Raw genomic sequence first — 13324 nt, 5'->3', positions numbered from 1 at the left:
AGAAGGTTATCATTTCGGTTGATGTTTTTATGTGTATACGTATATACACCGATCATGCAGTAATTTCTAATTCGATATTTACGTTTTTCTTTTTTTAGATGATAAAATTTTATAAATCGATGAACACCGGCAGCACGCACGAAATCGTGTCACGTTCCACCTGAGCCTGAGAGTGCAAGCGATAGAGAAGCACGATCGGCCCAAGCGTTGACTTGTGACATATTTATCTCTCTTCTAGCGTGACGTCAGATCTAGCAATTCAAAGTAATTCGGTGATAATAATTAAATTCAATCAATATAATTGTGTTTCTGGCAAACGAAAAAAAAAACCGACTTCAATTACATCGACAAGAAATACAACGTAGGTAGACGAAAAAATAGTCAAGTATATACGCATTATCAAAGATTACCCCAAAAGTTGTAACCAGATCTAGATGAAATTTAAATGTGACCACTTGATAAACACCGGCTTTCGATTAAATTAAAAATAATCAAAATCGGTATACCTAGTAAAAGTTATGCGTATTTTCGAGGGTTTCCTTCGATTTCTCCAGGATCCCATCATCAGATCCTGGTTTCCTTATCTTGGTACCACACTTCGCATATCTCCTTTCTAAAAACAGAAACAGAATTATCGAAATCGGTTCATAAACGACGAAGCTATCCCCGAACATACATAAAAAAAATGTATATATACGGTCGAATTGAGTAACCTCCTCCGTTTTTGAAGTCGGTTAAAAAGTTTGCAATTTTTCATCAATGTTTCTTTATGACGTTATCACGTAAAACTATAGTCTCAAATCTCGTCGTAAAACTGACTCTACAGAAAACTATCTTTTTTACTGGATGTACCGATTTTGATAATTCTTTTTTTAATCGAAAGCTGGTACTTCTCTCGTGGAGATCTGATGAGTACTTTTTGAGTAATCTGTAATAATGCATATTTACTTGACTTTCCTTCGTCTGCCTACGTTGTATTAGTTGTCGATGTAAATGAACTCGTTTTTTTTTCGTTTCCGAGCAAACAGAATTATTAATGACTAGGTCAAAATTACTGGAAGGGGAAAGCTTCCGTGATTACAATCAATTGAAACTATCATTTAATGACAAATTGTACATATTGTAATGTGCTATTTATTAATGTAAAACTTAAATAAATATTAATTACAATACTGGCAACGTTTTCCTGTTGAATCGCAATTTTCATTCTCTGAGCAATAAGTGAAGTACCTCTCTTGTCACAAGTGGAGACAATGAGTCAATTGTTATGTATTTTTAGCGCTACTCTAAGCTTCAAGTGAAAATAAAATATACAAAAAAAAATTACTCGATATTTAATTTGTATTACTACACCAGATATTTTAGGAAGACTTAAAACCATATGAAAAGACAAATATGAAACCACGGGGATGAAATCGCACAAGATCTAGAGTCCCACATAAACTTTAAGTCTTATATAAGTACCCAAAATTACGTAAAACCTACAAAATCGTATCACGTTAGGTAGATTAATCAACTACCTATCCCGTTATTGATTAGCCGGTAATGATGTTTGGAATTATAATTGGAACGGATAAGTTATATACATTCTGGACTATTTCGAACTATATCATTTTATCATGATGCTTTATTCAATACTAGCAGCACCTCGCGGTTTTCGTCGAATAAGTTCCAATGACATTGGAATATTTAGATAAAAAGTAGCGTTTGTAATTTTTTAGATTTTCAACCATTGGTATACGTACCAAGTTTCATAGCAATAGCTTTAGATGTTTTTAGTAAAAGAGTAAGAAACACCCATTCTGCATTAATTAGTATGACTAATAATAACTTACACCGTTTCGTAAGTAAACAGTTAATTAAAAGAACGAAAAATAGTGAAAAATATGAAACGTATAGGTTTTTAATTTTAATACTGGAACTACTAGGCTAATGTAACTAATTTTCAGGTCGGTGCACTTTATGTAAAATATAGTTTCATACAATTTGATACTATAGCAATATTACGTTTAATCATCTTTCATTCATTTAACGAAGTAATAACTATAGAGGTATCCTGTGATTTTATCTTAATGATGAGTTGGCGCAATCGTCAGAGGACTGACACCGTAACTGGGCCGTCGTGACAAATATTTTAGCAGACTAAACAATTATTCATCGTGATCGAATCATTAAATTGGCTACAAAAGAATACAACGTAAACAAAGTAAAACAATGAAATTTACTAAAGAGAGAAGTAACTATTGTTGTATTAGATGTATGTATGAATGATACCAACCAAACTCACAAAGTTATAAGAATTTTTAAACAAAATTGCAAAATCTGTGAAAAAGGAACTTACTTTTTATGAATTTAATTTCCGATGTATCATCTTATACTCGTTGCATCGAGACCTACCGAAATCCAGTGAATTCAAGCTGCGTAAAAAATCTACGCGGCTGTCATTTTAACTCATTTATTACTTTGTTAACCGACTTCCAAAAAAGGAGGAGGTTCTCAATTCGACTGTATTTTTTATTTTTATTTTTATGTATGTTACATCAGAACTTTTGACCGGGTGGACTGATTTCGACAAATTTTGTTTTAATCGAAAGGTGGTGTGTCAATTGGTCCCATTTAAATTTATTTGAGATCTAACAACTACTTTTCGAGTTATATCTAATAATGCGTTTTTACTTGAAGCTTTTTTCGTCGACCTACGTTTTATTATACCGCATAACTTTCTACTAGATGTACCGATTTTGATAATTCTTTTTTTGTTGGAAAGGGGATATCCCTTGTTTGGTACCATAAGAAAAGAAACCACGATCTGATGATGGGATCCCAGAGAGATCGCGGGAAACTCTCGAAAATCCGCAATAACTTTTTAATGGGTATACCGATTTTGATAATTTTTGATTTAATCGAAAGCTGATGTTTATCATGTGGTCACATATAAATTTTATCGAGATCTGATAACTACTTTTTGAGTTATCTTTGATAACGCGTAGTTACTTGAATATTTTTTCGTCGATCTACGTTGTATTACTCGTCGATGTAATTAAAGTCGGTTTTTTTTTTCGTTTGCAAGCAAACACAATTATTGTATAGCACATTTTGTAAAGGTTACGAGATACATTACGAAAATAAGAATATTAAAGCTTAAATTGTTTTAAAATGTTATTATTAGATTTTTATACAATTTTTCTCCAGGTTTACACCATTTTAAAAAGACCAATAAGACCTAATCGGATTTTTTTTTTGTTCTTGTAGTGTTTGCATCTATTATAATATTTATTAAATATGCTTGCATTTTTATATGAACTTATTAATCCGAAAGCTTAATTAATTTGTTAAATAAATGGGATCATTTTCGGCCTTTATGTACCGTTTGTGTTTGTGTGCAGTTAAGTAAAAAGGGCCTCAAACAAATTTTGATACGGGATCCCTCTAAGGACTAACTACGCTAGCTAGTTAATAGTCAATGAGATGAACGCGTTGATATTCATAAACTTTTCGGCTTTACAAAATTAATTTAAATAATAAAAACGACTTATATAAGTATTTTTAAACGTTAATTTTAAAATATCATTGTAACTACCCGATTTTCCCGATTCACCAACATTGCAGACGGTAAGTTTACAATGTTGGTGAAATATCGGGAATGTCAAAGTGACAAATGCAGTAAGTCCTGTTTTAGTAAAAGTATTAAAAGTAATCGTGAAAGCTTACGCTACTGGAGTTTATTTAAAAAAATATATGTTCCATTAAATTAATTTAATTATAATTAATTAAAATAATAAAACTAATTGACGCCTGCTCCTCCTATCGGTATACACAATAAATATTGATATACATTTATTCCTTACTTCCTTACATCAACAACTTTCGTACAATTTCATTTCCCATTTTAATTGATTTTGTTTATACCAAGGGTCTGAAATCGTTTCTTAAGGAATCAATTCCAAAAATATATTTCAGAGTCATCGTGGTTCATCGCCAGCAATACGGACATTTGCTCCTGACGGGCGTACGCTAGAAGCAGGTGTTACTGGAGTGCCTCGGTCGCCATCGCCCTTACGAGCCGCCTCTCTGGACGTCAGAGCGGCGCCTCTCGCCCACGGATCCCTCGCTTCATTAGCTGATTCGCCAGCACCGCCCAGTCCAAGACATGGACCGCCTAGATGTCTCTCGCCTCTTTTGATGCCGCCAAGGTTAGATTTTTAGTTGTTAGCTTAATGTCCAATGAGAAATTGACGCATGAAAATTAATTATTAATTATGATCTTATGAAATAATTTATTCTTAAAAAATATATGTTCTTATACAGACTATTTCATGATATATGTATGTCTGTAGAAATTTTATATAATTCAATTTAACACTTTACTTTCAATTTTGAACAATATAATTCATTCCAGAATCGCAATTATTCCTTATTTCTCTTGTATGTCTCAACGGACGTATTTTGCAAAAAATTAAATTTTTCTGTATTTTACACGATTATGTTATAATAATTGCTTAATCAATTATTATTAATTACGGTAATTACGCCTAACAATATCCGGGCTTTTGGAAATCCTTATAAATTAGTTTAGAAAATGCATTCAATAAATAATAAATGTAATAATATAATATATAACCTATTGTTATTAGAAAAGAAAATATTTTACAAAAACAAGGCAGGAATAGCCAGTTACTGTCAAAAACAGGTTGTTAAAAGCTTGTCTATGGTTCTTATTTGGGCACTAGGAAACTCTAAATAGGGTCCATAATTGAACTGCAAAATTTTAGATTTTTTTTATCTTTTAATGACAATGGCGTATAGTTTACTATGACTAAGTTCTTGGTTTTCAAATAATATAATGTAAATTCATATAAATTAGAGTTGTGGCACTTATAAAGACTTAGGAAACGTATATAAGCTATAAGTAATCTATTTTTCCGTTATATATGAAACAAATCGTGGTTTTCTACTAATTTTTAATAACTCCAGTAATAACAATAACAAAATGTTACCAAGCAGTCACTTTTTGAGTCTTAGCCCTTTATTGGATACTACACTCTAACCACAGTCGTATCAAATGTTTGAAAATAATAAATATGGCAATTATACAGTAGTACACACACCACTGTAAGTAGTGATTTAAGTAGTTAGTCATACCCAATTTAAATCTTAAGCTCAGAATATCGCTACCCCCTCTCTTCCCGCGGGTGTCGTAAGATGCGAATATTTTATCCATATAATAAGGCTTTATTACTATCTTGGAACTGGTGAAACTGACCGATGGCGGGATAAGCATGCAACTGCTGGCTTTCAAATGCACAGATTAAAGGCGGGCAGCAGCGTCTTCGGTGCGATAAAGCCCTGCGGCCATTAACTCGCCTGCCCAGCGTAGTGACTATGGGCAAAACTCGGAAAAATTTCGGCTCTTAGTTCCCAGCAGCCGCACTATTCCCGGCTATTTTGATTACTCCTGGAAGCTGCATGGGGATTGGCTGGGACGTTTGACGTGAACTTAGGGTAAGCCTAGATTGGGGGCGGGATTGCCGTCCCCCAAAGGTCCGGCGGACGATGAGGTGCATCCCCAGTAGTGGTAAAACTGCGGAAGAAACATGTTATAAATTGAGTCACGTCGACCGCCCCTGAGGTTATACACAGAGCTTCTGACAAAATGGCCAGCACGGAAAACAATGAATGGTGGTGCACTTTTGTAATTAGTTACTAGGGAGAGAGCACGCGATATTTTAATTAAATGAGGGGTCTAAATAGTTTACTTGGAACCGGATCTTTTTAGGTACTTCCACCTCACATGTTTTTAACTCTCCTAAGTGCTGCTATAACAGCCCTTCTGGTCTAGTGTTGCGAATAATAGTCTAAGATACCGACGGTTTGTGGGCTCGATTCACTCTAGGGATGGATATTTGCATTTGTACAGCTATTTTTTTCCGGTTTGGATATTTGCCCTTGTGGGTCTCCCCACTGTGCCTCGATGAATATATTAAGCCATTGATTCCGGTTGTTATCATAAATACCTGATAGCAATCGCCAGAAAGTCCAATCTTTCTGCTACATGGAGAAAGTGACTACGTGAAGGAGCTGTAGGATGTTACAGACTAATTGCGATACGAAGTACTGCTATACATACATTTTTACAAATTAAATAACAGGATCAACAGTTAAACTTGCTGAACCCGCAAACGTTGTTTGACATATATGTTATTAGCCCCCTTAATCCCCCCCTTATAACTTAGGGGTATGAAAAATAGATGTTGGCCGATTCTCAGACCTACCATATGCACACAAAATCTCATAAAAATCTGTCCAGCCGTTTCAGAGGAGTATGGTAACTAACATTGTAACACATGAGAATTTTAGATATAAGATTTAGCCCGAATTCTCGATTGTGAAATATAAAAAAGGATTTATTTCAAAATTATGCATTTAAGAATTTTATATAGGTATGTCCTGTATCATACTTACGATGAGTAAGCACTTTTGGACGGTCTCGTAACGCCAATGAAAACTAGAATAGAAACATCTCATCATCATTCACTCGAAACTTGAATATAAAATCTAAATAAATACAGTAAAACTAGTTGCGCTACGCGGTTTCACCCGCCTAATTTCCAATCCCATTGGAGTGTAGCCTATATGTTATTCTAGATCGGCGGCAATCTACGTATAAAGTTTCATTAAAATCGGTCCAGTAGTCACATATATCCATCCTCACAAACATTCGCATTTATAATATTAGTAGGATTATTACGATGAATACCTGAAACGTGTACTTACGTCCATAACTTTTGAACGAAGGCACTATATTGTATTTTTTTTATTGGTATTATTATTGCCTAGACAAGGTTCGTAATAAAAAAACTGGATTAATAATTTATTTTTTACTTCGATTCAAATTTCGCTTAGATATAAAGTCTCGAGTTTTAATAAATTATACTGAAAAAGAAGTCACTTAAGATTGATGAACAGTTTCATAGCGATTGTTATAGCAAATATTATGTACAATATTCGACACGCAAAAGTCCTCGCTCCGAGAATCAATCTCGGGGCGTGTCCCGCACAAATTGATATAAACTCAATTTGCGCACCCGGGCCTTATTCTGACACTCCGAACTCATCACTTTATACCAAACGGCTATCTGTGCTCATATAATTATTAAATGCAGAACCTTATATAAAATATATGTACATAATCAAAGTTCATTGAGGTATTTTTATATCATTGTAAAGAATATTATCAATATTATATCTACTTTACAGAAATAGAAAAAGAATAATTTTTATTACCTTTCGTGAATTACGTACCTATGTGAATACGTATTTTAATATAGGTACTTCTATATATATATATATATATCTAGATTAGTAAACAAGCGTACGGCTCACCTGATGGTAAGCAATTACCGTAACTTATAGACGTCTGCAACACCAGAAGCATCACAAGCGCGTTGATGACCCTATCACCAATTCCCCAGGACCTCGGGTCACCTTACTCACCAACAGGAACACAACACTGCTTAAAAACAGTATTATTTTGCTGTGATCCATGACACACACATAAAACATGTGTTACGTGTATATATGTATGTGTTTACGTGATATTTGTCTACAGTTTTATGTAGTGATAAATATATTTCGTAGGTACCTCTATTATAAGAAGAGAAAAAACAAAACGATTTACTAAGATAAAAGGTTTTTTATTCCAAAAATTATACTAATAACATTTGATGTAAGTATTCATGACTACGTCCATAAAATATCAAAATATTAGAATTTAGTTCAATTTATCTCTGTCATTTGGACTAACGTATTCTTACTTTAATTTTCTTGCATAACGACGTAATTTTTCTATGAAATTTCGCGCCAAAAATGGCGTGAACTCACGTGTTTTGCGCATTGTCACCACGCTGGGTAGACGCAAGGCTGGCTTTGTCGCGCCGAAGACCCCGTCTTCGGTCTGTGTATTTTAAAACCAGCAGTTAGATGGTTATCCCGCCATCGGTCGGCTTTTTAAGTTCCAAGGTGGTAGTGGAACTGTGTTATCCCTTAGTTGCCTCTTACGACACCCACGGGGGTGGTTATATTCTTTACTACCGTATCCATACATCTAAATGTTAAGATAACATCGTTTAAAATTTTGAGAATTATGTTTAAGTTCAAAGAGATTTTTATAAATATTGAAAGTATTTCCGTATTTCTATCTACATGAATGTTCCACTTGAAATTCATTTATTTACAATAGAATACTTTACTATTATTTATCACTAGACTTCATTTAACGTCAAAATTTCGATCAACCTAATCATTCTATTCGGTGTTAAGTGTCAACAGAGGTCAGACAGAGAGTAGGTAATGGTCGCTAAAATATTAACAGCTGTTGGCGCCACGTACGTTAGCTAGGTAAATTATTAACTCCCTGAAATATGTATTTCACATCCCATAGGTACGTTTAATATTAAAGGTTACATTACGAGTTGATGACATAGGACGGAGAGATATAACTCGTTTACGATCGTAGGTATATACACATATGATAATGTGCCTACTAGGTATGTACCGTCGTGACTAGGGTACAGAATACTTGAAGTGATACTATATTAAAACTCAATATTCAAATTCAAAAATATTTGTTCTAAATTGCTTGTGATGACACTTGATGTTAATTTAATACATTTTATATGCTAGTACATATAATAACAACTCAATATTTATATAAAATATTATTATATTAAAGAGCACATTATCTTTGTTATTTATACAATTAAAACGATTTATATAAAGTCTTTTGGTACTCTGAGTGAAAAACCAATTTATTTATCAATGTAACATGGAAACTTACATTTTTCGAGTAATTAAAGTGTAAATTCTATAATAAGATCAAACTTTTAAGTAGTGAAGAAAACAGTTTCGTATTCGAGTTTTTTCGTTCTTTTTCATTAACCGACTCCCAAAAGAAGAGGAGGTTCTCAATTCGATTGTATTTTTTTTATGTAGTTTAAATTTATTTGATTTCTAGCAAGTACTGTTCGAGTTATATTAAATAATGCGTATTTACTTGACTATTTTTTCGTCTATCTACGTTGTATTATACCGCATAACTTTTCACTGGGTATACCGATTTTGATGATTCTTGTTTGATTCGTAAGTTGCTGCTTGTGTTCTTGAGTAATCTTTGATAACGCGTATTTACTTGAATATTTTTTCGTCTACTTACGTTATTCGTTACGTTACGTTCTTATACCATCATAAAGTAGAGATTTCAACGAAAAAAACGCACAAGCAGAAGAGATTTTGACGTGAGAATTTTCGATTGAAAATGATGACGCTTTGTTATTAAATCATATCGTTGATATTAAATCATATTAAGGAAAAAAAATAAATGTTTTAAATAAAAATATACAATGTATTTTACGTTGAAAAGATATAAAATATAAAAAATATTATTTGGTTGGATTTTGGATGTCAAAATCTATCCAAAACCTTCATATTAATAAACCTTCATATTGATAATAATATTGTAAATGCTTCCAAATGTTCTTAACAGCTCGTTTCTTTTAACCACAGTCCAATTTTTTTATATTTGTAATAAGGTCAAAAATTTACAATCCGTGGTAAACGGAGCTTATGTAAACAAAAATACTTAAGGTAGCTTAAGTATTTTTTGTTTATATGTACTGGATACAATATTGGGCCGACCTCAAATAAAAGGAAGAGGCGCGGAAGAAGAAAAAGATGTACTGTACCTATGTGATATACTGACTGTAATAAAGTTGTTTTACCTAAATAAAGAAAAAAAAACTTTTCTTTTGTTTTAAAATTTGTTTACTCTATTTACAGAAGAATAGATCGAAGTAATTCTTTAGTAGAGAGCAGCAGTGGCGTACCTTTGAGTCCTGGCGCTAGTGCCGCCATCAGCGCCCTGGGAGCTCTCCAACCGGACCTCTACACCAAACGGGAGGCACCTCTCGTTATTGAGCTAGAAGGTGCAGGACCTTCGTTAGGAAGGATCCATCTACGTTTGAAATATGATTTCGACCGATCTGACCTTGAAGTCCATCTGATTGAAGGTTAGCGTGGTACTTTTGATGTTATACGTATTTTTTTTATTTGAATAATTTTAATTTAAAGAAAATACAGTTGCACGGAATTTTGTTTGAAAAAGTAATAAAACATAGGTAGGTACATATATTTGATCTGATTTCTTCTAGATCATCGCACTCGTTATAAAATCTTGATAACGCCTACGACATAGCTTCTGCTCTAATTATTTTATGACCATTCCAGCTCATGATCTAGCCGGTTACGAAGCGGGAGGCTTCAACGACCCGTACGTGAGAGTGAGTTTGTTGCCCGAAGTAGACACTCGTGTACGACAAACCCCCGTTCATAGAAACCAAGTGAACCCTTTCTTCGACCAGCATTTCAAGTTCCCTGTATCCCATGATGAACTCAGCGATAAGACTCTCTTGCTTCAGGTTTTTGATTATGACAGGTAATAAAACAGGATATTTTTTTCTTATTTTCAATCGCACTTTATTATAGGCATCAAAATATAAAGATACATATATAATACAATATATAGCGTTCGATTCTTAACCATGTTTCTTCAAATGGTGTGTTCTGTGGTTGTTAATGATCACGTTAAAAAAATCGTAGGCCTTTGTTAAGTTTCATTTTGTTTTAGTATACTCTGGTGACGTAATTCTGCATAACCGTCCAATACTATTTTGCTTAGCCTTAAAAAACGTCGTTGAAGTGAAATATTTAATATTAATTGCCGCATACAATTAAAGAACCGCACATGGAAACGAATTCTTTTTCTCATAGAAAGTTTTTATTGTAAATAGGTATCGTGCGGAATCATCAAGTCATCAAAGTGGCTAGTTTTTAATATAATAAAATAAAATAGGCTAGGATTTTTTACGCGAAACTTGATCTATTACACCTACAAAACCTCTTAGTCGCACCTCGCAGTTAGGAGTCAAACACCTTGTATACAATGAGTGTCTATCCCAAAAAGACATTTTTGCAGCGCACCTATCTCATTTTTCCTATTTACTTTATTTGTATCATTTACTGTTTACGTCTTTGAAAAGAACCAATGAAATACAACCATTTGAAAATTAGTTACCTATCTCTAATTTTAATTTGTGTTCACATAATAGAATCAATAAGTTTATAGAAATAAAAGCACGATTCTTAATTGTCTTTGTTGGGATCTTTAGAAAATTTTTTAACACTAGTAAAAAAACCATAATTATATTTTTATAGATTTTCACGCAACGAAGTTATGGGTTCCGCAAAAGTGCCACTCTCTAGAGTAGAAGTAGCTGGTGGTGCGGAAGTATGGGCAGAGTTGTCCCGAGAGAGACGACCGCCGGAGGAACTACAGGAACTGCTGCTCTCTTTGTCGTACTTGCCTTCAGCTGAACGGCTGACAGTGGTGGTGTTGAAGGCGAGGAACCTTCTTCCGCCGCAAGAAGGAAAAGACGCATTAGGTACTTAAATATATTTATTTCTACCTATATTATGTGTAAGATCTGAAACACTGACTCGACAAAACAAACATGGAAATTGTTGCGCTGCAGTAAGAATATAGCCAACCCCTCTCTTCCCGTGGGTGTTGTAAGAGGCGACTAAGGGGTAATACAGTTCCACTACCACCTTGGAATTTAAAAAGTCGACCGATGGCGGGATAACCATCCAACTGCTGGTTTTGAAATACACAGGCCGAAGACGGGCAGTAGCGTCTTCGGTGCGACAAAGCCAGCCCTGCGGTCACCAACCCGCCTGCCCAGCGTGGTGACTATGGGAACAACACATGAGTTCACGCCATTTTTAGCGCGAGCTTGTGGAGGCCTGTGTCCAGCAGTGGACTGTATTAGGCTGAAGTGATGATGATGATGATACTCTATATCAAAATCACTTTTGATGTCCATATAATACAAATTAAAATGTAATTGATTGAACAATAAGCGTGCTTGCAGGCAAACGAAGTAAAACCGACTTCAATTATATCGACAAGTAATACAACGTAGATAGACAAAAAATAGTCAATTAAATGCGCATTATCAAAGATTACTCTAACAGTTGTAATTAGATCTCGATGAAATTTAAATGTGACCACATGATAAGCATCAGCTTTCGATTAAATTAAAAATCATCAAAATCAGTATACTCAGTTAAAAGCTATGCGGATTTTTGAGCATAAATATATAAAAAAAATAGAATACAAAGATTTTCCGTCTAAATCCATTTCATTGGGATAGAGCACGGGGAAGGGAACCTAACATAAGATCACAGATAAATAAAACTACTCTCGAGTTGTGTTGTATTCCTGTGGTGAGTAAGGTTGCCGGAGCTCCTGGGGAGGGTCGTAGGTAGGGTTGCTTCAGGCGTCTATTGGCTGTGGTAACCGCTTATCATCAGGTGGGCCGTACACTTGTTTGCTGACCCATTCGTATAAAAATGAGGACACTGTACTCAGATCATATGTTGATGAAAACCCGAGAACTTTCTGATGTGATTATACCCGCCTTTTTTAAGTATCGCAGGGGAACCTATTTACGAGTGATAAGATTTGATTATCCCCGCCTGCACTAACTTTAAAAATATTGGACTCAAAATATCGTTGACCTGTTTCAAGATGTCTTTTTTCCAGATGTATATGTAAAAGTATATTTACTCGTGAACGGAAAACGGGTAAAAAAGAAGAAGACCAACAGGAAGGAAATCAACAACCCTGTTTGGAACGAGGCGCTCTCTTTCAGTCTGCCCTCGGCTAATTTACAAGAGGCTTCCATTGAGGTAAATCTCACATTTGCCTTTTTATTTAATACTAGCCATGCCCGCGACTTCATTCGCGTGGAATTTAACAAAAAGCCATCGTTCAGTTCGCAGAATTATGAAATAAATAAATTTCTAAAACAAAAGTAGCCTTTTTTGTTGACACAGAGGAAATCCCTAACGGATGCCTCCAGCCCGGGGGAGCTGGAGTATGTCCGATTCGCATGGACTAAAACTTCTGGGGTGTTCCTTCGCTCGCCTGGGGTGGGATCACGGGGACGCTAAGCACTTCCGCGAAACAAAAGTAGCATGAGTTACTCCTTAATACATCAGCTATCTGCCAGTGAAAGTCCCGTCAAAATCGGTCCAGCCATTTTAGAGATTAGTCGGAACAAAAATACTGACAAACAGACAAAAATTGTAAAAAATGTTATTTTAGCATATGTACCGTGTATAGGTACATCCATATGCATTTAGTAAAAAGCAGTTATTTTATTATTACAAACAGACACTCCAGTTTTATTTATTTGTATAGATTTTA

The 13324-nt window shown here is 34.5% G+C and overlaps 1 protein-coding gene across 1 annotated transcript in view; it reads left to right on the top strand.

Moving 5' to 3' along the window:
* The window catches only part of LOC123670416 (synaptotagmin-5-like), a 68766-nt gene that overhangs the window by 54506 nt on the left and 936 nt on the right, over positions 1-13324 (top strand). Inside the window, exons 4-8 of the mRNA XM_045603912.1 lie at positions 3961-4193; positions 9835-10064; positions 10282-10489; positions 11269-11495; positions 12659-12804. Coding sequence (XP_045459868.1) covers positions 3961-4193; positions 9835-10064; positions 10282-10489; positions 11269-11495; positions 12659-12804 — 1044 coding nt within the window. The remainder of the gene's footprint in view (positions 1-3960; positions 4194-9834; positions 10065-10281; positions 10490-11268; positions 11496-12658; positions 12805-13324) is intronic.

This window comes from Melitaea cinxia, chromosome 4 (assembly GCF_905220565.1).
Source record: "Melitaea cinxia chromosome 4, ilMelCinx1.1, whole genome shotgun sequence".
NCBI lineage: Eukaryota > Metazoa > Arthropoda > Insecta > Lepidoptera > Nymphalidae > Melitaea > Melitaea cinxia.
Note: the sequence above shows the minus strand (reverse complement) of the source record. Positions and strands in the feature narration are given on the sequence as shown.